The sequence below is a fragment of the Lutjanus erythropterus genome, chromosome 1 (assembly GCF_056507025.1).
Source record: "Lutjanus erythropterus isolate fLutEry1 chromosome 1, fLutEry1.hap2, whole genome shotgun sequence".
NCBI lineage: Eukaryota > Metazoa > Chordata > Actinopteri > Lutjaniformes > Lutjanidae > Lutjanus > Lutjanus erythropterus.
The window spans coordinates 27,358,146-27,385,603 of NC_139317.1; the positions used below are offsets into that span (position 1 = coordinate 27,358,146).

The following is a 27,458-nucleotide window of genomic DNA, read 5'->3' on the forward strand; positions in this document are numbered from 1 at the left end:
CCTCTCCACTTATGCCTCCCCCCTCCTCTCCGAGCCTTCGCTCTGTTCCTCACATAGGTCCATTAACACCCTTCCCTTGGCACCCACAGGCTTCAACAGGGGGCAGACACAGGCGTTGTCTTAAAGACGTTTTGAGGACATGCCAAGAAACATTAACCTACTCTACACACCTCCCTCGGACTCTTTCAGTTTGGCTTCCTCTTTTCCGTAAGTCTTCCGTAAGTCTCACCATTAGCATCTTCATCCCCTTTTTCTGCTCCCTCTCTGCCTCCCCTCCACTCAGCTTAAAAAATTTACTCATTTGGCTGATGCCAAGTTCATGCCTTGTGGGATGGAAGGTCATTGGACAACTCGAGATGTTCTTATGATTGCAGAACAAGTCGTGTGAGGGGTAAAAATACAGCGTATAGTCGATTTAGCACTTTAAATTGATGTTTAATTATCTTTAACACAGAACTTTGGCTGACATAAGGAATCTGTGTGTGCTTGCTTTTTTTGGCACTTGTGAGTGTTCAGACCAAAAACAGCCTGCCATAAAACAGCTCTTGGCCTGCATTGTTTGGGATGTGTTGTTTCGAGTAATGACGAGATGATGAAATACAATCCAGGAAGTCCAGTTTGGGTAAAAGATCCAGGGATTTCAAGGCCTATCAGATGCCAAATCAGTGCATTGAAGTAAATGATACTCCAAGGCAGGTTTTGAGAACTCACACTGGCAATATCACGGTAGCAATTATTTTGTCTTCCATTACAGCAAATGCAAGGTGAACAGAATTAATACAGCGTTCATGTTACAAAGTACTCTGCCACTGCAGTGGCGTCACTGTGTTTCAGTAAAAGTTGAGCAAGATTCAACTTTATTTGCTAGACAACCCTGTGATTTCTACAGAGCCCTTTGCGTTGGTACACCACCGCAATGATAATGCAATGTCGATTTTAATGCATGCTTCTAGCATGCCCACTTTTTGTCTGGTTCTGGAAGGGAATTTTGCCCTTTATTCATGTATGTATATGTATATATATATACGTGTGTGTGTATATACATATATATATATATATATATATATATATATATATATATACATATATATACATAAGTCTATCTTGGATCTTACAACATGACTAATAGTCTAAATCCTATACACAGAATATGAATGGGATTTTCATCTCTGGAACCACAATGTTGCATAAGGCACAGCAAGATCTTGGGTTTGAATCTAGCCCAGGACCTTCATCACATGTAACCCCCCTCTCTCATCAAAAAATCCTTAAAATAAAACTGAAAATTTTCCTTAAAGCCTACGCATGCACACAGACTACGGAGCCATTCAAGTGACAGGGTCTGTCAGTGCAACAGACACCGCCAAATAGTCTCCCTAAGAGAAGACTAATTTGACACAAATCCCTGTCTTATACTGTATTTGACCCCATGACCTGCTGCTGGCACCCCAGTACCCCACAGGCACATTGCCTGTCAGTTTAAAGGGTCAAACAGAGGTAAGGAGAATGTAATTGCGTGCCATATGCATTCTTCAGAGCTTCATCCTCAAAGCATCTTGCATTGTGAAACTAGTGACAGAAGCCTGTGTCGGCTTAATATGAGTGAGTGAGAAAATTCTCACACACATTGCGTGTCACATATGTGCATGCGTGCGTTTCTCAATAAGTATGTGCTTGTGCCGCTGCATGAATGTCAATATCTCAATGTGTGGGAGTGAACAATGTTTGTGTATGTGTCTATGAGTATGTGTTAATCTTGTCTAAACACCTAACACTCCCCTACCTGCTCAGACAGGGCCATGGGTTAATTCTGGCTTCAGGCGTCATGGCTAATAACTGCTCATCAACCGCTGTTTGAACTCTTGGAAACGTCAACTGTTACTGTGGTAACCGTAACACGGAACCAACAGAACCCTGATGATGGTACTGAATGTGGGGTTGGGAGTGAATGTACTAAAACCTTTCAAATTAAGGAAAATCTAATATTGCAAATAATTTAGTACAAGAGCACACCTTTATTAACTCTTTATTGTACTCTGTGTGTTAGCAAACAATTAGATTTCCGCGTTCCTGATGTGCTTGGTGATAGAAGCATGAGTCAAACAGCAGTTAAGAAATTAGTTACCAGCATGACTCCATGCACGGTCAGGGTGACATGTAGCTGCCTGACCCATCTAATGAAGAGGTAGCGCTGTCACTCACCTGTCATTCACCACCACAATATCACAAATTAATCCTGATACATGATATACAGAGTAAGGCTAGATTTACTGCATTTAAAATATGAAAAAGGAGTCAAATGTCGAAAGAACAAGTGCTCTACCACTAGCCCATTCAATGTGTGGTAGAAGAAAGACTGTGAACACCATAGAAAAAAAAAAACTCTGTAAGAGAATGTTGTATTCTGTGGCCCCAGGCAGACAAGTCCTGTAGCTTGAGTAAATGAGGTGATTAGCAGGGATGGTGTGAGCTGTCACACTTCAGACACTCGGCTCAGAATCCAATCACCATCTCATGTGTCAATCAGTAGCCCACCGAGGCAGTTGACCAACAGGTCAAACAGATGAGTCACGTAGTCACAGCACAGCGGTATACGGATATAAACCGATGCCTCTGCAACAAGGGACGCAGAGCCAACATGCACTCATACCTTTGTGACATCTCCATCTGAGGTGATGTGCATATTAATGACAGCCAATCACTGTGCCAGAGAAACCCAACACGAGAACATAATAGCATATAACAATGACTAATCCATGTTTTGATTGATTTGATGCATGACTGGTGATATGATACAATGTTCTCTGGGAAATTCCCTGACTCAGAGCAGTGTGTAATGGCCAAGGATTGTGATTGACATTTCATATTATGTACGCTCTTATGTCAGCAATCACAGCCATTTTATAATTTTGAAAGGTGGGGCACAGGACATGTTAAAAGTTCTGATTCATCCACAGACTTATGTCAGACATACGTGCAGTCGAGCTGTTAACTGTAATTGTTCAAGTTAAACATAAACATGGAAATTGATGTTGTGATTTCTAATAACATTTTGGTAGCATATACAGAAGAAGTGGGCCTATATTAGAGCCCTGTGGGACACATCACGCAAGGTCATTTTTTATCAGAGGAGTGGTCAATCATGGCCATACTGAATTGTTGATCAGTTACATTTAAGAACTGCACTGGAGAGACTGACCCTGTGTTCAAGTCCGTCCAGCAAAACTTTATGATCTTTTATGATCTGATGATTTTTATGAGTATGAGAATATAGCGCTGAGATTCAGCAGACATGGAAAGCTTTTCCTCTTCAGTCTTCATTCTGAAACCAGACTGGACTTTTCCAAACACAGTGTAATGACAGATGAAATTATTCAGCTACAACTATTGCAAACAGCATTACGGTGACAATATGATTCACAAGTAGTGGGAATGATCATTTTTGCATCACAACTTTCATTTCCAATGAAACAAATACTAAAATCGTGATACTGTAACATTTGTTGAGATCTGTACCAAACAAACATTTCTTTCTTACATCTGGAGAACAGTATTTGCAGGTCAGGGCATCTCTGCAACTCTACAGTAATTAACTATAATACTGTTTAGTCATACATCTTTCCTTTATCAAAAAAATACAACTTCTGTGATTTGGATATTTCACTTGAATTTGATAATATTTCCATTATTTGTGCAGCCCTACTGAAAAGTTCTACATGGTTATCACTGATATTTTGTAATGCTATTTGTATGAGTGCAATCCTAGAGTATGGTTACCATTCAACAAAAAACTCCAATAAAACTCCTTAAACAAGAAAGGCAGACAAAGCTTGATCTTTACAATGTGCTGCTGGGATATATGACACAGTATCCCGGCCCCACAGAGCTTCAGGGATGCTCTGGGCCTCGGCCCCCTGGCCTGCCCAATACAGAAGCCTAATTAAAAGACCACTGAGGATAACCACCTTGACTTTTACGGACCTTATAAATCTATACTGGAGTGGCCTATTCAGGGGATCAGAGAAAGGAGGGGGAGCGGGCCAAGGGAGACAGGAGAAAGGGTAAGAAAGATGGTGAAGGCTGGCAGAAAATGGGAAGAGGCTGACCGTAAGACGTAGAGAAGGTTTGATGGGGGGGGGGGGGGGGGGGGGGTATTCCTCTCCTCCCCCTCACCTCCTGCCTGAGACAATAGGACTCACTAAGAGCCAAGGACCAGAGGGTGTGATAAGGTAATGATAATGTAATGAGGACCAATCATGAACCTGAGCTAAGAGGAGGGCCCCTTAATTTGTCTCTAGAGTGGTAGCTCAGTGACAGATTGATTGCTCTGAGTGAGAGTGATGATGTGACATGCAAAATGGATGCGTCTCTGACAGAAAGAGAAAGAGAAAGAGGATGAGAATCATAAATCAAAATGAAAGAAGATAGGGTAAGGTCATGTAATTATGTGCCGTGTACAATGTATATACCGTATGCAGGCTCAAAATGGTCAAGCTAATTGAAAAATTTTAAGCCATCATGCAAAATGAAAAAAAGTTTTAATTATCCCAATAAAAAAAAAATCAAGTATGTATTATTGTTTACCACTATTCAACAGTTCTGTGTCAACAGTAAAACAGTTTTTAAATGGTGGTACTGGACTCCAGAGGCATCTATGTGGGAATAGGAAAACAATGATATGCTTGCCCAAAGCCTTTGGCAATGAAAGTGGATGGCAGAAATTTCATGCCAAGTGGAACTGATTGCCTGTTGCCCCACTGCTACTTAGTTGGCTACTTGTCAAGTACTGTCAAGTATTTGCTAGAAGTTTTGGCAAAAGCTAGTATTTCTTTTAAAGAAGAGAGCAAATGCTGTCACCACAAAGCACAAACTAAAAATCAAGTGTGATTTTTGAAGAACAAATGGAGATTAAATGCCGTGCTTATTGTTATAAACCAAACCATTTGTTGAAACAGTCGTGGATTTAGTATGGAGTGGTTAGCCATTAGCTAGCTTGTCAAAGTTTTTTTGCTTCTCATTGTAAGGATGCATGATAAATATTAATAAATAAAAAACACTGTCTGATATTGGCCTATCCAGCTATATCAATTCATATTGAATGAATGTAATTTGAACTCTTGGGCAAAATGCTCGATAAAAGCCAAAGAAAGTTTTTCAATGTGCTTTACAACAAAAACTAAATTAATATGTGAGGACTCAGAACTGTTCTTCGTTTTTGTTGTAATAGTGATGTCAATTAGATTTGGTTCAGTCAGAACTATTAAATATTAAATCATCGATCTTTGCTCACTAAATTTTAGCCTTTCTTACCCTCAGGTGTGTATAAACTAACTTCTTGTAAAAATGCAAACATTAAATTATCAGTTATTTTTTCAGTATTAGCCAAGAGAATAAGATTATCAGTTATTGTATCGGTTGGAAAAAAAAAATCCATATTGTGCATACCTATTCTCATGTGTGTTATTTGGAGGGGGTGGTACCTGGTCAAGAACAGGCTTTCTGGATCTCAAGCATTTTATAAAATGGAATACCAAACATAAAAGCAGGAGTCATCCTGACAACATGGTAAAATTGGGGCCTGGCAGAGCAAACATAGCTACCCACGTTCAGAGTCCATACAAATTGAGCAGCGTAACTAGCAAGTTGAGGATGTGAAGTAGGTGAGGTATGTACTCAGTTGGACTATCACCTGTGTTAAACTGTATGGAATATGTCTGAACTCTGAGATATTCCTGTGCCTATTTGAAACTATGTGCAAGTATGATTCAAGGCTCCAGAGGGGCACTGTGATGCTTAGCCAGTTTTCAAAGGGACCTCTTGCACATTTCACAATCAGCTGTTGGACTGCATGCACGAGGAAGCATATGGGGAGGAAGTTTTTAGACATGACATTGTTATTGTTGTATTAAAATGCATACTGCCAAACAATACAGTGACAGACAAGCAGACAATACAGACAGAACTTTTTTTGAATCTAGTTTTGCAAGATAAGGATAAAACTGCTATGAGCTTGTCTGACAACATCAAACATGTAGTGGAGCCGGTAAATTTAGGAGTAAAGTTGATTTCACAAATGTGATGGTGCCCTCTTCATGAGAAGGAATGTCTATAGTGTGCAGGTATTGATGAAAGAAACATGCTCTGTCATGGTGACCATTGCGAGGGTGTTTTTGTAGACCTAGTCAACTTTGCCACCTTCTTGCTGGGGTGTCCAAAATTAGTTTTAGCCCTCACAGAAGACACACAAACATGACTAACTAACTAACTGACTAACTAAAGTTGTTGGTAGCTCTTTTTTCTCAGTTTGTTTACACCTTTCCTATCTTAAAAATAACTGCAACAAAACTTTGGCCCCTTGGGAACAAGAAGTTGAAGACTGAGACTGTCAAGCTGCTAAAAATCATCATAACAACTCCCAAGACAACACTTGAGTCAGAATCCACTCTGAAGAGAAAACAAAAAAGTTCACTCACAACAATGTGGGAGAGCAACAACTCAATGCATCGGTCATACTCTCAACTGAGAATGATCTGATTGAGCTGCTACAGAATTTTAATATCAAAGTCTTTGAAAAGTTTGCTCAAGTGAGCCTAGATTTAGTGAGTGACAGATTTTTAGTTTATCTTGCTAGCATGGTATATATTTCTAATATGATTATATCAGGTCACTTTTCTAATGGTTTTGGTTTGATGTTATGTTGAAACTCCTGTCCAAAACTCATTGCTATTGAACTTCTTATCCTGTGAATAGCAACATAGTTATTTGACTTTATTCATGGGGATGCCCCCGAATCCTCTTCTGCTCTTCTCATTCTTACATTCAGTTCAAATATGGGTTGTGACAAATGCCGCTCCTCTCTTATTTTTCTGTTGCTATCCTTCAACATGCAAGCAGTATTTGTACGACTCATTCTACTTAGCTCTGCAGTGTTTTGTAATTATTCTGCAGAGGAGTCAAAATATTAATTATTATTTTTGAAAGGATATCAGGCATTATTAAAGCTACTACAAGAAACTCTGACATTTTGTTGATTTTGGAGGCCTCTATGGACATAAGTGTTAGTGTTTCCAGTGTAACTACCACAAAATATAATGTTTAAAAAAATAGAATAAAAATCTCCTCCTGCTCCCTTTTACAAAGCCGCCTGGGAAAATTCAAAAATAGGCTTGTTTCATCTGATTTCAAGGAGACCCACCCGCAGGCATTACATATCATGTAAAATTATTAATCAACCAGCCAAATCTGAATTAGAAAAAAATCACTAAGTATATAAAATTAGGTCTCAAAATCATGAAAAAATGAGTTTTTCTCTGCTATGAAATGCTGGATATGTATCCACTCCATTATCTCAGTGTCAAACACCACCATGACCTGAAAACGACCTGAAACATGGACGCTCGGTCTAGCAGCTCTATTAGACATGTCCAGATATGTTTGAGCCAGAGGATGGTGACAGGATGTCTTTTTTTTCTTATGTGTCAGGTTGTTGGAACTGAAGTGAACGGCTGGGCTGATTTGGATTAAGAGAGTCACTGAAGGTACGATTGTAACTGACTGTTAGGGTAGGAGAGGGAAGGGGGAGGCGTCGCTGTTCGTGGGGTTTATATAGTGTTGGGGGACCATGTCTCCGGCATGTCACCGAGCCATGTTTCCACCCAAAAAAGACTGAACACGGAAATCATTAACAACACCCTATCAGTCCAGAATGCAGTACTACACAGCTCTGTCTTTTCACATGTTTTCAGCAACCATTTTCTAACATGTATAATGTGTTTAGAATAAAAACTCCAATTTCTCCTTTACACTGACTTTAAGAAGAACTAGCGGATTTTCTTATGCAGGTCATCTAGAGGCATTAGTATTAAATCAAAACTGTTTCCTAATCTGGAAAAAAAGACTCCTTGTAGTAGCTTTAAAATTGTGTAATTTTCTGGTCTTGCATCTTTCCAAAGCAGCTGTTTCCCAAACTTTTTTTTCCCCCCAACCTAAAACCGTCTCTGATCCCCCTACATTTCAAATTAGCTTATAGGCAACAGTATAAGGCAGAGCTGCAATCTCCCGTTCCTTTTTCTCAACAGGTCATGGCTGTTACCAACTGGAGAGTGAAAGAAAAGCGACCTGCCAGACAAAGCAAACAGCACCTCCTGTACATATCTTGTTCTCTTGAGAGCTATTGTATATCAAAATATAAATACCTTTGACTTAAACTGCCAGCAGTTCTTTTCATTGCATATTAATGAATATAGATAGACACTTTTCTCACCCTGTTACCTCTCTACATTACACTGCAGCAAGTGTGGCAACAACAGTGAATAATCAATAGCTTCAACTTTGATTTTGACACCCAATAAAAGATAAAAGTAAACACAGGCTGGCAGAACTTGACCAACATGAGAGACTGCTCTTCATCAGCAGCACTTAATTTCAGCACTGCTGTGATGAATGGTAACAAATGTAATGGCTGTCTTCATAAATAATTAGTCTGTGTCTAAATTCGGCTCTTGTTTTAGGTTAATGGTTACATGGCAAGTTATAAAAAACACATTAGAGGAATAAAATTGGGGCAACAAAATAAGACAAAAAAAAATCTCACTGAGAGACTGCATTAAAAATACAACAAGAGGGTTGAACCACTGAACACTTTTGTTCATAAAGAGACTCTGAGTGTGCTGAGTAACCTTGACAACATACCTCAATACTGAACTGTTTTCTCTTGAGCTTGAAGGCCAGGTCCTTGTGGTCAGGGAGTTTACTCGCCAGACAGTTCAGGTGAGGTACTTGACGCACATGTAGCAAGCCTGCGAAAGACAACGAGAGCAGACTGTAGAAAAGAAAAGTACAAGCAAGATATTCCAGTTCTGTCCACAATGTGCATTTTTTTATGTTAAACTGTGTCAATAAAAAATAACCTAGTCTGCATTCAATTTAAAATGTAAAATCTTGTTAAATATTGACACTTAATTGCTTGTCCTATCTAAACTAAGGTTTCAAAAATAGGAAAAATCTTATCCTGCTCTTAAAGAAGCAATTCTTAAACTCATGACTGCGTCCTATCCTATCCCAGACCTCATATCTTAACTTAAAAAAATCCTAACTAGAGCTGTAAACTTGATTTTTCAATCGGCACTCGTCCTGTCATGCCTATCTCTGCGTTTAGAATGGACACGAGTCTGCCTGTATCCTTGACAACAGATGTCTCACTTCACTTGTCTCTGGCTAGCTTTCTTGCAATAATGGCCAAGATAAATGTTTAATTTTTGCTTTGAGTGGAGGGCATTAACTGTGTCAGTGTAGGAGAGGAAACCGCACCTTTTTGGTAAGTTTTCTTCCCAGTTACCAGACAAGGATACAAATTTGAGTAGACAGAGCACGCTGATCAAATCAAATCAATCATCCTGACAGTCGATATACACCCATTAATACATGATTCAGGAAATGTAAAGCATCACCACAGGGCTTGAGGAGCCTTCCAATCATCAGATTTTGTGTTCATGTTATTTCCCATCACCAATGTCATTGACATACAGACTCAACTACAGTGGTGCTGCCATTTTTGGTTATTTTGAATTAAGGATAGGCTCTATGCCATCTTAACTTATGATTCCCAAATTAAGAAATTCTTCGGTTAGGATGATCCCTGTCCCAAGATAACTTAAACGCAGTTAGGAAACATATTTCTGTAATACAAAAAAATCCTAAATGTCATCTTAAAATGAGATTAAATAGGATTCCAGACTTTGGAAGTTTCTGTAATAAGGCTCCAGATCCTCAGAGTATTTTTTTCTCTGTCTAAATCACTCATGCAAGATTCATTATCAATGATTACTAACTACGCCAACATTCTTGTACTAAATACACCTATTTTGAAGGAAAATTGGCCTCATCTAGGGGTCATCATAGTGTCTCACACTGATTTCACACATGGATGATTCATGGATGATGATGTTTGTTGAATAAATACAACGTGTGTCATGTTTGTTCATTTTACACATAACAGGCAAATTCAATTTTAACGTGGCAACAAAAAAAAAATCAAATTATAAAACTGTGTCCTCACTTTTGTACATACAGAACTTTTGTGATGACCAAAGAGAGCCGTTGTTCTCTTGATTTCTAACTTGATTTTACATGAAGCAAGTGTGACATTCAGCATATTAAAAGGAAGCTTTCAAGGATCCACCTGCTGCATTTTTAAAGCTTTTGAAAATGCTGTGCCAAAATCAATCTTACATTTTTCCTTATTTGATTTGTATTTTTCAGACATTTACATCAGTACTAAGCATCATAGTTACAGTAGGTCAGGTCCATTGACAGAAACCAAAAACATAGTGGCATTGTAGTGAAATAAAATATATCACTTTGAGCATTTAAGACAAAATTAGCACAAAAATGAATATCTATAAAAAGTTCTATATCAGCATTCTTCTCTTTGTCCCTACAGCTCCGAGTATGGGTTTACTGTAAAGGAAATTTGCCAATTAAAGGACACATTAGAGTAATGAGGGACAGAAAGCAAACATAAAAGCTAAGGATTCCTGCAAATGATAGGAGGAAGTTGGGAGTAGTTTTTACTGTTCATTTTTAATTTCCTGTCACCACAAAGTTACATTTTCATAAAACTGTAAAAGGTACTGTAGAAGTGGGGTGGTATAAATGAGCGTGAGAGAGAGAAGAAGAGATCGAGGGAGTAATGGAGAAAGGGAGACAGACAGAGAAAGTGGGGGATGGTGGGTTCTCTCCTCTGTGCACTTGGGTGATTTCCCCTTGCCTGATTTGCAGTGACAGGCTTCCCAGCATGCTTTGAGCAGCCCTGAACTGCTGCCGCAAACACGCATGCACGCGCGTCCGCATGCACTCTCACACTCGTACCAGATGCGTTTGCACTCATGAACACACATCAAAACAATCATGCACATAAATGTATTTCATAACCTGACCAGAATCTCTCTGGCTGGTTAAACAGAGGACAAATATATTCTCCAACAAGAAATTCAAACAATATTAATTGCAAATTTAGAACAGCATTTTTGTAAAACAAAATTATTTTAAATAATGATGCACTACAACGCTTATATGTTGAAAAGGATTTACGTGCCACCTGCCTTTACAATGCAGAGGAATGTGATCACTACGGGATGTGTTATCTAAATAAAACATGCTGTTGGATGAAACCAAAATCTGCCATTGAATGTTTTTACTCCTCATCCCTTCATCTGTCACAACCAGGGCTGTCTAACCGGGGGCGGGGGGCGGGGGGGAATAAGAGGAAAACGCACAAGAGTGGGAGAGTTCGAGAGGCACGGCTAAAAATACCCCACTCGCTTAAACTGACCTTTATGCGTGAAGAGTGTGATAGAAAAAGAGGTAAGCAAATGGGAGAAAGAGGGAATAGTACTAGGAAAAGTGATGGCGAGAACCGGGAGAGCAGAGACAAACTATGTTGCACCCTCCCTCCTCCTCCTCTTTATTCGTTTCCGTCCCTTACCGGTGTCCTCTTCCCCTACTGAAAGCCTTGCCCTCCATTTATTAGCTGAGCATGCTGGCCATAGAGACATTGAGCGAGGGATGGAGAGATAGAGGCAGAGAGGAGGAGAGAGTGATGGTGAGAATATCGATTCCCCAGTGTTGGTCTGCTCTGCTCCAGAGCCTCAGGGGTATGGGACTGGGGATGGAGAGGGGGCGAGGCGAGAGGGGAAGAGGGAAGAGAGGCTCTGCTGGAGGGAGGGTGGGGGAGGCAGGGATGGAGGGGGGGGGGTGAGGGTGCGAGGGAGAGGGGGTACAGCGTGGCAGCTGAATCCCCCCCGGCCTGTCTACTGAGGAGCACGTCTGATTGAGCAGCAGCACACTAACGCGCACTGACAGCCTGGCCTGCAAGGGGGCTGCCCTGCCTCCATCCACAGCCCAGCCCCAGCCTTAATGCACTGCCCGTGTGTGTATGTACGTGTGTGTATTTGTTGGAAAAGAGACAGAAAGATAAGCGAGTGTGTGTGTTCTTACCATGGTAATCTTTGTAGAGTGGGTTGGTCTCTCTCTCAGAGCCTTTGAATGATTCCAGGGCTATGGCATTGTCACATAGCCTGGTTATGCTGCCCATTAGAGCTCTGTCCTGTAGGATGGAGAGGGGGAGAGAGAGGGGGGGAGAGAGGGAGAGAGGAGAAACATGAGCAGGTAATTAAAAGCCTCCTGACGGGCCATCAGTGTTGCAATTAAATTAGGTCATCATTTCCCGTGGCCAGGTCATTTCTGCCCATGGCTTAGGTGAGGGTGATGAGGTATAGAGGGGGGAAAGAGCACTGATAGGGGTTACAGGTGAGGTCGGGGGCCGGCAAGTGGACACACACCTTACATCAGACATCTACAAAAGCAGGTCTCAACAATAAGGGTTGTCCACTTGCCCAGAGCAAGTAAAATACTATGTTGGACAAGTAAATCTGGCAAGTCACTTGCTTGACTGGGAAAGTGGTTGAAAAATAATTATCGATTAATTGTCAAAGTAATTTTTCAGTCAGTTTGTTTTCAGCCTCACAAATATGACGATTTCCTGGTTTTCTCTATTTAATAACATACTATACTGATTGTCTTTTGATTAAAAAAGGCATTTCAAGATATCACTTTGGACTCTGAAAACCTGGGATGGGCATTTTTCACAGTTTTCTGACATTTTATAGACATTGCAGACCTAGATTAAATATGACAATTAACTTAAGTAGAGCTGCCACCATGAATTGATTATTAATTGACTGTTTTTTTTTTGTTGTAATTTTTGAATAAAAAATGTCCCACTTCTCTGATATCAAGACACTTAAGGATGTCAACTTGGGCTTCTGAAAACACTGTTCAACATTTTTCACTATTTACTGACATTTTATAGACCAAACATCTAATCAATTAATTGAGAAAATAATTGATAATGAAAATAATTGTTAGTTGCAGCCCTAAACCTAAGTTTTTGTTGTTATTTCTTAACCACTAATAAATAAGCTCATTTGCACAGGGGCAAGTAAAAATTGATTGCAGGCAAGTAGATTTCTAATCCACTTGACAAACCAGCTGAGTGAAAAAAAAAAAAAAAACCTTAATGCCGAACCCTGAAAAGTGGCTTAAGGGAAGACAGTGGCAACACACTGAAATTATTTTACTTCCTCAAACAACAGTTTTTATGAAAAGGTTCACAGTTGGTGCGTACTCTCAAACCTGCACTCAGCAGGGGAGGATGAGGGGAAGTGGGAGACAGTAGCAAGCAGAGGCTTGATGGGGAGAGCTCCCCCTACTGGTTAGGTCAGTGACTTGATAACAAAGAGGACAAATCAGGGGTGAATACAGTAGATAGAAAGAATGAGGGAGAAACATACAAAAGGGTAGAGGCAGAGGGTAAAGGGAGTGGAGGGGAGGGAAAGAGAGAGAGAGGGACACTGGGATGGAGGGAAAGAGGGAGTCCTGCATTATTAATCCCTTTGCCTCTTGAATCATTCACATCCTTCTCTCTGTGTTGGCTGCCACCGCCTAATGCAGTTTTCATGCCTTCATGTCTTTTCCCCACTCTTTCTTCTTCCTTTTCGTTTTTGTCCTACTTTTAAAGTATGCATATCCCACCAGTCAGGGGCCACCTGCACTTTCGGGGTATCTGAGGTCACTCTAATGCAGCAATTAAAGTCAGTGTAAGAGTTTGGCTACAACAAATTATTCAATACACTAATGGTACAGTATGGCCGGCAGTGTCGAGTGAGAGGATGAGCTATAACGTCATCTGTGCTTACCTGGTGCTTTCTTAAAAGCGCAGTTTGGATTGTTCAATGTGGGGCTAAATGAAATACTTATCGATAATCAGTGTACCACCTATAGTAGATGCCGGTCAGCCTGCCCCTAGTTAGGAGAAGCAGAGAGGGGCACCAGTACTGCTGTGGAAGGGGTGAGTAACAAAAGATGTTTTAGCTGCTTGAAAAAGGTCCACCAAAACTATAAAAAAACAAAATCAACATCAGTTTATAAATGTATGCTATATTTTGAATATTTTCACCACTTTACTTTTCCATCAGACAGTCTATTTCAATGGGAAACCATCATTATATAAACCAAATATCACTCTTTCCAAACCAACCAAAGTCCATAGGTGAAATCAGTCATTTTGTCTTGCATAACACAGGAGTTGCTGGTCTACAACTGCAATGATCTGTTAGTTTGTTTGTGTTATTGTGTGACTTCTGTGTTGTAAAAGGATAGTTCAGATTCACCAAAGTCACACAATAACACGCTATTTGAGCCAGCAGAAGACCAGTTACTTTTGTGTTCTGCAAGGTTAAATTACTGAATTCACCCAAGGAGTTTGGTTGATTTGGAGAGAGAGCTATTTGTCTTAGGCTATGTGATAGCAAAATAAAGCAGTGAAAATAAACTAAATACAACATACACTTAAAATGATATTGATTTTTTTAGGTGGGACTTTTTAAAGTGGCTAAAATGCCTTTTGTTGCTGACCCTGTCCACAGCAGTATATTGCTGCTCCATTCTGGTGCCCCTCTATGCTTCTCCAAACTGGGGGAGTGCTGACCTCCATCTACTGTTGGTAATACACTATGACAAAGTATCCCATACAATCCCACACTAAATAATCCAAACTATCCCTTTAAATACAAAAATTAGGCTTCTTGGCAAAGACTCAAAAGTTTCAAATTCAGAGGAATCCAAAACGTCCACACAGAGCTGCTCAGTAGAGTGGCAGAAGGGCAGCATGACATCAGTAAAGACATACACGTGATCCCCAGCTCCTTGAGTTTAAGGAGGTGATCTGGGAAATGCTCACCTCAACTATACATCTTTTTTTTAAAAATCTTATTTATAATTGATGAAGGGCTCAAACAAGAGTCACTTCAACTGTAACGAAAGTCTACGCTGGCTCAATTAGCTCAGATTCCGTCAGTGTAAATCCTCTGAACACCCTGAGAATCAGCTGACTGTCACTGAATGAATGACAGCTCATAGGGAGAGCCCAGTGCTCATCTTACCCTGCAGTATCTCATCTTGACTAAAGCACAGTCGGTTCATGCAACCACTTACAGATTAACCCCGTTTTTATCACAGTTGATTGACTCAAATGGTTTTGTGTAGCTGTATGGCTCTGAGGTTTTTGTTTGTTTAAAAACATGAGTCAATGTGTGCGTGCAGAAAAAAAAATTCAATATATCACTCTGAAAGAGGCAGGAACAGACATCACGAAAAAGTGTGTGTGATATCTTAGAGTAGAGTCTATATATATATGACACAAAATAAATGCACATCACTCCCAAGGCTCGAAATGGAAACAGAAGCTTAAAAAAAGTGATTTCATGGGGGAACAGGCACAGTTTCTCCATCAAAAAATTACTGATAGGTGTAGTTACCCTGATAATGATATGCCCTGTTTAAAACCTGTATAATATACTTAAAAATATTCTACAAATCACAATTCAAAATAATCAAAAACTACAATAAGTAACATCATCTGATTAGCTGATAAGGTCATTCTAGTTTTCATCAATTTAAAGGAACAATGTGTAGGATTTAGTGGTGAAATCTGCGTGCGTTGCAACAGTGTGACACACACAGTGAAAGAGCTGAGGTACGAGACTGGCCTGCCTGTCTCCCATCTGAGTTTACTGAGTGATCTAACACAGTGGTAAACGCCCCTGTCCCAACTTTTTTGAAACGTGTTGCAGACATCAAATTTAGAATGAGTGTATATTAACAAAAAACAAAAAAGTTGATCAGTTTTAACACTAAATAAGTTTTTGCAAATCATTCCATTCTGTTTTTATTTACATTTTATATAACTTTCCAACTTTTTTTGGAATTGGGTTTATATACACTGGACCTTTGCATCAGCAGTTAAATACTAGAGCATTATATTCAAGTTTGTTATTAACAAATAAAAACTGTTTGGGAATGCAAACTACTAAATGTCCACTCAATGACTGTACAACTTTTTTCAAGCTAAAATGCCAAATATTTGACAAAAAATAAATGAGAAGATTTACTGCTTTTCTTTCTCCTATGTGATAGTTAACAAAATAATTTTTTTGGCCCTGGGAGTTTGTTTTTTTTAAACAACTTTTTAATATTTCATAGACTTAAAAAGTAATCAGATAATCAAAAAATTAACGAGCAGACACAAGGCTGGCAGAGATAATGTGTGTGAGTGACCAACAGGGCTGGAGCTTCTCTGCAGCTAATCTCACATAGCACTGGACACATCAGCCTAAATTTTTTTGTGCGCACTGTATACTCTAGGACCTGTCGTCAATGTAGTGATTAAAAATTTTTGAAAAACGTTGAAAAACTATAGAAAACCTATATATAACTTCTATGGACTGACTACAAATCAAAATGTTGGGGAATTTCAGGTTGAGAGTACACTTAATAGAATCGAATAATCATGGTAAATTTCTGTAGAGGGTTGCTAAATATTAAAAAGAACTGGTAGTGGTGGTTTTGGAGTCCCTCTACAGTAGAAAACAACTGTGCCTGACAAGTCCAAACCCTGAGTCTAAATATTTGCATAGGTCAGGACACCACTTAGTCTGAGCAGCAGGTGAGGTGTATATGGGCAAATTTTAGACTGTTTATTTTGTGTTTGTGTGTGTTTACTGTGGGGTTGGGCATGGTAGCAGGAGATAGTATGATGGAGGAGGACTAAGCTAGGACAAGCCTAATTAATGTTTCAGATGGACTGTGGCACTGGGCTGCCGTGAGGAGGCTTTCAGTGAGTTGCTCAACTTCCCAAGCTGCTCAATAATGGATAGAGAGTCCAGTGCGGTCTTGGCCAGCTAGCCCACCGCTACTAGTCTAGACAGTCTTCCAAAGGCCACACTCCGTTAACTAAGCTAATTATCTAAGCAAAGGCACTGGCAGAAAAGACGCTCTTCTTAAAATGAACAATCTGCACACCTTGGTGACCTCAGCTGATCAATTAGAATCATTTCTTATAACAACATCAAGTGAGAGTAAACTAATCATAAGGTCATTTCATTGATGCCTATCTTAACAGCCTCTCATTACCTCCATGTTGGCGTAGTCACCCAACACCTGATTCAGTCCAAAATTTCCCCCTCTCCTCTTCTTCCCCCACTCATTCACTTCACTCCCCAGGGTGGAGAAGGGGGAGGGGACAGATTAAGGGTTTGGAGGCCCGGCCAGAGAGGGACAGGGGGACCGCTCCCACCACAGCTGACATCTGCTAGTTAGCCACTCTACCTTTTTTGAGTAGGCCAAGGCCGCTGTGCGCTGAGCATATAGGCTTGGAGCCAGAGCGTGTTGTGACAACACAGCTGTTCTGAAAGTTAAGCATCGACAGATATCTTTGTACAAAGGATCACAGATAATGAAGCTTCCCTGCTCTTTTGAATGAGGGCTATGAGGAAGCAGCGTGTTTAAAGTGAAAGCGAGATAAAAACATTTTGGTACAAAGTCTCAGATGGCTTTTCTTGTGAGTGTGCTTCTATGGTCGACTGTCTGGGGGAGGGCTGTGGTTTGCCATATGCCTCAGCAGATGACTCCACCTTCACACTGAGAGGCCAGACTGTACACAGACGCATGCACGGACTTATACCCCCCCACCCCCAACACACACATATACACACAGTCAGAGACACACACGACTACAGGGAGGGATATTTGTAAGAGAATAAAATGCACACACAGACACACACTCACTGTGTACAGCTTCAAGTAATTATAACCCCAAACAAACAAACATAGTTTTAGAGGCCTCTGAATGAAGTGTGCACTCAACTGGGTCTGGGGGGAATGATGCATGGGGGGAAGAGGCCCCTCACAGGCCTGAGTCATACCGGGGTGACACTGAACTACGGGGTCAAAAGGAGGCCCCGATATAAAAGAGTTCAAACTTTGTACCCCATTGATAAACAAGACAAAGAAAAAGTATACAGGCCAAACATCAACCCATGCACAAAATTTCCTGTCTCTTTAAAATCAAGTAAATTCAAGCTTAGCATGCTATTTATCCCTCTGGTGGCAATCTAATAAGTGGTCTAGGACACATCAGGGATACAGAGGTGAATAGAGTGAAACAGTTGTGACTTCTAAACCTTGCACTATCATGCGTCAGAAAATAAGTAGGATAATGTACAGAGGTGCTTTGGGGTCCTGCATCACCCTGTCGCAGTTTATTTTGCTATAATGACCCATTTACTGTACATTATCCCACTTATTACACAGCTGTTCACTAAAAAAATCCATTATTTGATGCAAAACATTGATTGAAATCCTTCAGAATCTATGATCAGACCTAAAGCCATAGTAATGATCTCCTATTCATAGCATTGGTCTACTATTCACAGATAGGAGACCATAAAATGCAAGAAGTTAACAAACCTGTGTAATAAACTTGTTATATATCAAGTCAGCTAATCAGATAAGTTGTCTTGTAAGTACCTGCTGATGCTTGTGTTGTTGTCACGTGTCAAACACCATCTTACCTGGATGAGGTGTGAAGGCACAGTAATGACTGCGACTGACAGCGAAGACCTTAGCAAAGCACGCAGTCCGTAGAGGAAGGTAGTGAGGGCGTGGGCGCTTCTAGGGTTGTCATGGCAACACAGGTCATCGCCCCACAGAGCCGAGCCGAGAGAGTGAAGGCCAATTCGCAGGATGTTGCGAGACTTTGACTATAAGAAAGAACAAGAAAGAAGAAAGAATTAAAAATGTGAAGAAAGTAGTGCTGTCAGTCAATTAAAATATTTAATCACGATTAATCGCATGACTGTCTGTAGTTAATCGCGATTAATCGCAAATTAATCACACATTTTTATTGGTTCAAAATGTAAATGAATGGAATATTTTTCAAGTGTTTAAAATGTAATTCAAATGTACCTTTATTAAATAAAATACATGAACCAAAAACTATGACAAATATTGTGCAGAAACCCTCAAAGGCACTGCATTTGGCAAAAAAATATGCTCCAATAATAACATGACAAACCCAAGTCCATCAGGCACAGAGGAGCATATTGACCTGCTCAATTTAACATTAAGGCCAAAACACACGAAAAACTTAAATAGAAAAGTCAACTGAAGCTTCTATGACGCACTGCAGGCTTCAGATTTAAAATTCCAAGACCACAGAACCAGCAGTAATTTAGGAAAATGTTACTATTTCTATGCATTCATTTATTTATTTATTTAGTATTATTTTGTTAATAATAGTTTATTTCTTTAATAAAATATTGTCCTCTGAGGAGAACAATCCTCGCCTTTATTCGCCTCAGTTTATATAATGACGAAACGGTGCGCGATATTCATGTTTTTGTATTAAGACAACAGGATAATTTACATCAGTGTCACTCTGACAGTTTACATCAGTGAGGATGTTTTAGACAACAGCAGACAGGAAACTGCACACCGACACACACCGAGGAGATGAAGAGGAGAGAAAGAGTCTGGACTCTTCATCATGACTTACAATGTGACAAATGTTTGTGAAGGAGACCAGCGTCTGTCAGTTTGGCCTTTACAGTGAGAGATATTTTAATCTGTAGTGTTCAAACCACAGAACTGTACAGTAACATCAGGATTCATCATCAATAATGTTTTATATTAGTCTGCACTTCACACACTCACTCCCCTCCCTCCCTCCTCTCTGCAGCTCGTGTCTGCTCCCTTGTAGTTGTGATCAATCAGGATGAAGTAATTAAGTATTAAAAAGTACAGAAATCGAACCTGGAATTTAAAAAAAATCACGCACCACGGAAGTGTACATTAATATTATGATTTATGATCATATTTTTTTATATATCAAGTTGGCGCATCTGTCCATATTCACACGCTCTCTCAATACAGTTTAATTTAATTTAAAGTTCTCACAGTTGAGCTAAAGATTAACAGATTGTTGCTTTTGGATTATTTTGGAAAGGTGCTGTTTTGGGTAGTACTCCCAAACTCTGGGAGAGAGCAACTGGACAGTCTGCTCACCAGCACAGACGATCGGAACACAGTGCCCAAACGTGACTGGACACAACTGCCCAATCACAGAGGCCATCTGACACACGCACAATGGACCTGTCAGACAGGCTTCCAATATGGCCGCCACCCAGAAACCCCAGCACATTCTTGGCACAACAGCGATGCTCTGCAGCCAAGGGGGCCTGGGTAAGGGTGGAGTGCCTTCCCTTGAAACCCCCCCCACTACCCCACCACAAGAGATCAACAGTAACCCACTCTCATGAAGACGGAGGAAAAGTGGCCAAACAGTTGTGGGATATATATCACTGAAACAGAGAATGGAGGAGCCTGTCCAAAGTGTGAGAGGTTTTTAACCTTTGGTACAATTGCCTTTTATTTGAGGTTTCTTCAGGATGGCTCCTGATTACTGAGGTGAGAGCCAAGAGTGATTAACAAAGCTCTGGCCCTAAAATCTGCTCACTTTTTCCTTTTTTTCTCTTCAACCTCTCCTCTCCTTTATCCCTCCTCCTCTATTATCTCCCCACTCCCCATCGCTTCCTCTCCCAACAGTATGACCTAAGCTTCGTTTGGACCTGGATCAGAATCGCAGGCATCTAAGAAAAATAAACCCCATTGTTTCTGGGAGTTTTTCACAGTTGGCTCATAGTTTCCCAAAGGAAGACTCTTGCACTGGACTCTACATTTATCCTCCTCTATACATCAACTCTTCAACATCAATGCTGCAACTTTATACCTTACTATACTTAAAGGATACAAGGTGATTTATCATTTACAATAAAACTGTAAAATTAGATTTTGTTGTATTTCCCTCTTAGATTGATTGATTGGGAATGATTGTAGATATAAATAAAAATAGGAGCAATATTTAACAATTGTGCGTCCAAAACATAGTTTTGCACTCTAAATAGCATATTGGAGCAATATACTATACCACAGACTGTATATTAAATAGGATTTCAACCTATTTAATATACAGTCCATGGTTAAAGCAAGTTGTTTCCTCCTGACCCTCTCCTGCCCAGACTTGAAGAAATGCAGGGAGGCTGCAGGAACACTATGAGAGCACAAGACAAGAATAATGTTGTAATTTGACAATAACAAGTGAGGAGGAGTCCTATACTGTAAGTTGTTTATAACTGTCAATTTTCTGCTGATGTAAAGCTAAGCCTGTTATCCTGAAAATACACAGTTGTTCTTAAGTTACTGCCTGTCTTACTGCCTGCCAAACTCCATGAACATATAGCTCAATTTAACCATAATAAAAATCTACTCCCTCTAAAAGATAATCAGTGATTTCTTATGCCTCATAAACATATACTTACTTATTCCACAAACATTCAGCATTAATTTGACCTCTAAATAATGTGAATTGGGCAAACAATAATACAAGTTTTGGCCCAGAATAGAAATTTTGCATTGTTGTCAGAGACGCGAGTATTTCAATATAGCATGTTTCCATAATCTCTGATGACATATCATGGTCATTTTATGATTTTTTACAGAAAACATATTACAGATTTCTCCTTTAAGTGTTAGTACTGTGTGTGCGTTTTTTGTTGGATATGTCCTTTCTTTGTTTAGCAGGCTTTGCCTACACAGGTCTTGAAGGGGGCACAGAATTAGAAATCTATTTCTATGTCTGCAGCCCAGCAGGGGGGAACTGTGGTAACAAGACTGTTGCTGTGGCATCAGAAAGAGAAGCCAAACTTAACTCCTATAGTTTAGCCTATAGAAAAATCAGGGAACAGTGCCAATAGAGTCCAGCCAAGGACCAGAGGCCAGCCATATAGGCTACAGCCAGCCTGGGACCGCAACCTAATCACCAGCCAGCCTCTGTGGAGACTCACAGTCCTGCTGCCGCCCCGTCCCACTTATCTCAAAAGACTTCAAACAATATGCCCGGTGAGATTAATCCATGTTCTAATCTGTTATTTACATCACGCATTTACATGAAATCTGCATCTTGTTACCAGTCCATGATGGGAGATTAACAAATAAATATCTAAACACACACGCACTGACTATCACCCATACTGGGCATTCTTGTGCCAGAGCCCATGTCGCTCTGTGCCGGTCTGCATTCCTGGACTGTGCCAACAGCATGTCAGGCGGCCACACTGCTTTAATGATGTCAGCAGTTAATCTGGCGTGTGAGTGACAGCGCTTGGGGAGGGAGGGTGGGGGGCACTGGAGGTAAATCCTGTGTGTGAGTGACAGGGGGGAGAGGTGGCTCCAGGTGACGAGCAGTGGGGTCACCGAATGTAGGTGAATATGGCGTGCACACACATACACACACACACACACACACACACATTAATACTGTATATATGTACATATATATGGGCACATCAGAGTGTTAACAGGATTACACTTGGCCCTGTGGAAAACAGACGGGGCCATGGATGTTTCTGGCATTCTGTAGAGGTTTGATGATTATTAAAAAGATGTATGTCAAAGGTAAGACACACACAGCTGAGACACACAGGTGAGGCCACCCTGAGCAGGTGAGACAGAAGTGGTGGTTGGAATGTCACAGATAAGTCAGGGTTAACAGATGCAGCTCTGGTATCTACTTTTAAGAAATGCATCTCAGACATAATAATTTAAATACAAAACAGGTTGACTGTGCTCACAGTAATTAGTGAGGCTACAAGCAGAATACATTTACAACTAGATCTGCAAATGTCAGAATTTGTGAAAGGTGCTTATCACAATTTCTCATAGCCCAAGATGATGTCTCTCAATTGTTTGATTTATCCAAAACTCAAAGATTACTTACTAAAAGTTTCTGGATTTGATTTTATCAATCACATATGACAATGAAAATTAGAAAACCCTCACATTTGAGAACCTCTACCGAGCAAATGTGTGATATTTTTACTTGAAAAATGAATGGTATTAACTGAATTTTCTTCTGATTGACTAAACGATGCAGCTCTATTTACAACCGAACACATGAGCACCAGCAAGTCACAGAGTTCATCTTTAATGACATTCAACAAATGTAAGGGAAAAAAATGCACACCTGCCTTTTGTGTTGCATCACTGTTATTGGCAGCTCACTACATGCCTCACTGCATTTCAGCAATGTTGTCTGTCAGTCAGAGGCAAAACGTCAAACTATTTACAAACACTGAAAGTGGATCTGATTAAAAATTTCTGGATTTGATTTTGGGAATTGTGTATGGAATAGAAGAGTGTGTGTGTGGAATATGTGGGATCAAATTGGTGCCTTTTGTTATGAATATGGAGACACTTCACTCTAACTAAAATGGATTGAAGTAGTGATAATACTTAACATGAGGAGAATGGCAGCCTGAGTTGGACAATTTTTCTTGTTTAGCTGTTTTGTCTGCCATTTTAGCTATTAATATACCTGGTGTCTGCAAATGTCAACAATTTAAATTTAAGACTTTAAAGAGCTTTCAAAGATCATTATGAACACAATTCAAGACTTATTTCATGTTAATTCAGCAAAAAAGTATGCAGGTTTTTGCAATGTCAGTATCAGGGAATATGGTTTGAAACAGCTCACCTGTTTTCTTTGCATATCACTTACAGAAGACAATATCAGACCATATCAGTTTAATGTTGTAGTTGTCACAGCATAATCAATACAAATATTTACCCACAACATATCTAGAAGCGAGACTGAAGTTAATCCAACTATATAAAAGTAATACTAACTTTATAATCCAATCAATTTTTAGCATCTGTCAAAATCGTATTTAAGAAATTTCAGACATTTTAAGGCCTAAAATTCAGATTACTGGAAACCTTGATATATACAGAGTCTCTGATGATTGCTATTTTGTGAGAGGATGTGTTGGTTCACTTAAAATTTTTTGACGACAATTGGAGACACAGATTTCGAGAAAATTGTACTTGCAGAAAATGTGGCAAAAAATAATAATTTTGGTTGACAGAAACAAATGCAAAGCAGTTGTTCACTTCTTACCATGGGGGCAGCTAGATCAAAACCTTCCTTGTGTATGACCTCTTGAAGTGACTGCAGCAGTGCGGAATAGGACTCGAGCATGGCACTGGACAGAGAAGAGAGTGGACATAGAGGAGGAGACATAAAAAAAGGAACATAAAAGGGTTGCTTAGGACATGCAAACTGTAATTGAAACCATTTTCATAAAAACTGAGCCAAGCCTATCATGGCTGTAGCTTAATCTTCTATGACTGCAGCATGTTCCTCCTGACTGTGCTTTTCTGGAGCCACTGAAGCAGACAGATGATCCATATCAAGAGATCCAATTAATTTATTTGGTTGATTAAATTACAACATGACTGGTTCTCTGTCAGCTCCCCGAGGATCTGATTGTGCAGAGACAGACAGACAGACAGACAGATGATATGCACAAACATACACACAACAAAGATGATAAGTGAGAAAAGGGGAGGGAGGGGATTAATGGGCTGATATCGAAAATTAACAGAGAACAGCATTTTGGTGTTTAATCAGGGGTAAGATGTGCACCACTTACAAAGGGCATACGGTACCATCGGAGCAACATTAAGCAACATTCAAAGGATGGATCACTGCTGTGTCTATAGGATGGCCAATAGCAATGTTAACCCCATCTTTTTACACAGGTCCCCCCTCTTAAGGACGCTCCACTATTGTAATGACCACTCTGCAGTGAGTCACAGTGGGCTGCTACGTCAGTTGTCAATTCGACCTGCAGGGTACAAAAGCTGATACACATAGATTGGTCACACGCCAATAGCCCTGCATAAAGAACAGTAATACACACTTGTGTTGATTACACTTGCGCCAAGTATATCCATGTACTCTATTTCAGTTATTCAGCCCAACAATGGTGCCTCCTGACCCCGCTGGGGCTAATGATAGAGCTGGTTTGGTGAAAGAGGGACACCTACCCTCCTTGGCCTCTCTGCCCATGCCCCTGCTCTGAGGTAGGGGGCTGGGATGGTTTGACATGCAGTTTGAGCAGGAGGTTGCCTCTGGTTGGCAGCCATTGTGTGGGGCAGCATTGTGTTTTAGCTACCCCCATGGAGCTCCCCTCATTCAGGTACCAAAAAGGTCTAGGTGCTCAGCTACAGGGGCTAGCGTGTCAGCTAATTAGGATCATACGCGGGGAAGCTTCTTTATCTCAGTGTCCCTCTTTCAGTGAGGGAAGAAAGGAGGAGAAGAGGGGGATGCTTGGTCTTAAACAACAGGATCTGTATCACCTAGAGAGCAATTTGTGCCAATTATGCCTTCAAGTGAAACGGAGCAATTTAACAGCTAGGGTATCAACATGGGGCTGTGGACACGTGCAAGGGGGAGTAGCCTGCTTAGGAGTTTGTGTGGTGCATGTGCGTGTGCGATGTGTTGAGTGTGTGCGTGCGTGCGTGCGTGCGTGTATGTGTGTCAGTATTGGGGCGGGGTTGGGGGCACAATGGTGCGGTGCAGGTGTAGTTTCCTGCTGTCAAAATGTCTGTGAGATCTATAACCCATTCAGACACCACAACAGTACCACCGTGTCAGTCTTACTCACTAGACTGTCGTACAATGTTGCAAACATCACTGGAAAAGATATCTCATTATTTTATTTGTTTGGCTTTATTAAGTTAAAAAATTAACACTGCAAAGAATTCTGTATATACACACACTAAAGAAAGTTGTTAGTAAGTGTACACTACAACATTTATATTTCTTGAATATAGAGGGGGGAAGTAACAAAGTACAAATATTTCATTATTGCACATATTGTACAAGTCATGAGTTTTTAGGTATCTGTACTTGAGTATTTATTTTTCGGACAACTTTTTCTTGTACTCCTGACATTTTAACACAAATATCAGCACTTTCCGCTCTTTACATTTTCAAAACAGATTTGTTACTTTAGCTTTAATGCATTTGAGGGGAATTATTGATTTATTTTTATTTTGCATCATTGCACACCACCTTCCTAACAGCAAGACCGATTTCAACCTAAATGGACGGGACAATAACACACAGAAAAGACAATTCCATGCCATCAGCACATATCACAAACGACAGATCTAACAAGACGTAAATGACATACAAGACGTAACAAGACAAAAATAGCATAAGAAGACAAACATGATGTAGCAGGACAAAAACCATGTAACAAAACAAAACAACGTAAAATATGTAATGAGAGAAAAATTATGTAACAAGACAAAAATAATGTAACAAGACAAAAATAATGTAAAAAGACGCAACAAAATGAAACCAACATAAATGATGTAACAAGACAAAACAGACAAAGAGGGAGAATCAGTCACAGAGAAAAGGTGAGGTTCAGTTAGCTTTTTTTACTTTTATACTTTGAGTACGTTTCGGAGCTTTTACTTTTTCACATTTACTAGAGTAAAGAAGTTAAATAAGTACTTTTACTTTTACCAAGATCTTTTTTAAAGAAAGTATCTGTACTTCAACTTGTGTAAAGAACATGCGTACTTTTGCCACCTGTGTCTGGATGTGGCCAAAGCTTTAATCGTATTAATCATGGTAAATTGTAAAAAGTAGAATACTGTCACCTGTTCTCTTCCGTCTGTGTTACATGAGCACAAAACTGGGTGTCTGGCAGGGGATAGTCTTAACCATCTGATGTGCGCTGATGATTTAGTTGCCCTGTATCCTTATAGTGATGGCATACAGCAACTGCTCAGGGTCTGCTCAAGCTATGGTGTGCAGTGCCACAGTAAAATTTAACCCTAAAAAAAGTGTTGTCATGATTGCTAACACCAAGAATGATCATAAGTTAAATTCCTTCATTCTTTATGGCAGACCAAGCTCTAATGTGTTAAACAAAGTAAGACATTTGGGGCAAATTATCAGGGCTGATCAAAGTCATATATTTGTGATGTGTGGTGATAGTAATGTTCCACCTTTCATTTCATGTTGAGGAATTTTATGTACAAATGTATTTGTTGATTAATTGACTCAGAACCTGTAATTATTGTGGCCTTAACTGAGCCCACACAAAGTAACACAAGGTGCTTTGAAAACCCTGGCACAAATGTCTGTGTTTTAATTATTGTGGACTTATGAACTGCTATGATTGTACTTCTATGCTTTTATACTTGTATATTATTGTTTTTACATTGATATGAATCTTTGTGTCTGAAATAAAGTTAAACTTCTGAACTGATATTTGGACAAAATAGTGAATGCTGTCCACTTCATGGCTCAAGCTTGTGAAAATGTACACTTTAAACTGAATATCTGCAACATTTGATGTGTTTGCATGGGTGCTCTGTTAAACAGTCTCTGTTTGCTGAAATAAAGGAAGAGGGATTCTATAAAGCCTCCTCCACATCCTCTGTGCTCCAGATTGCTGTATTTACCCAGTGTGTGTGAGTGTGCCTTCGTGTGCCCTTGTGTGTTCAGCAGCACTCTCCGAGTAAAGAGCCTGCATGACCTCTGAACCCTAAGTACACTCAACGCAGGAGAAATCAAACAGACACAGAGCAAACAAGACCCTTATTTGAATAGACATACACAACCTTTCCAAGAGGCTGAA

The 27,458-nt window shown here is 40.0% G+C and overlaps 1 protein-coding gene across 3 annotated transcripts in view; it reads right to left on the reverse strand.

Annotated features, from left to right (window-relative positions):
• elp4 (elongator acetyltransferase complex subunit 4) overlaps positions 1-27,458 on the reverse strand; it is a 78,177-nt gene that overhangs the window by 37,370 nt on the left and 13,349 nt on the right. For all 3 annotated transcript variants that reach the window (XM_084718519.1, XM_084718536.1, XM_084718528.1), the window contains 4 exons: positions 23,912-23,996; positions 18,471-18,659; positions 11,998-12,106; positions 8,692-8,798 (listed from right to left, as the gene is read on the reverse strand). In XM_084718519.1, the coding sequence (XP_084574645.1) occupies positions 8,692-8,798; positions 11,998-12,106; positions 18,471-18,659; positions 23,912-23,996 (490 nt within the window). The remainder of the gene's footprint in view (positions 1-8,691; positions 8,799-11,997; positions 12,107-18,470; positions 18,660-23,911; positions 23,997-27,458) is intronic.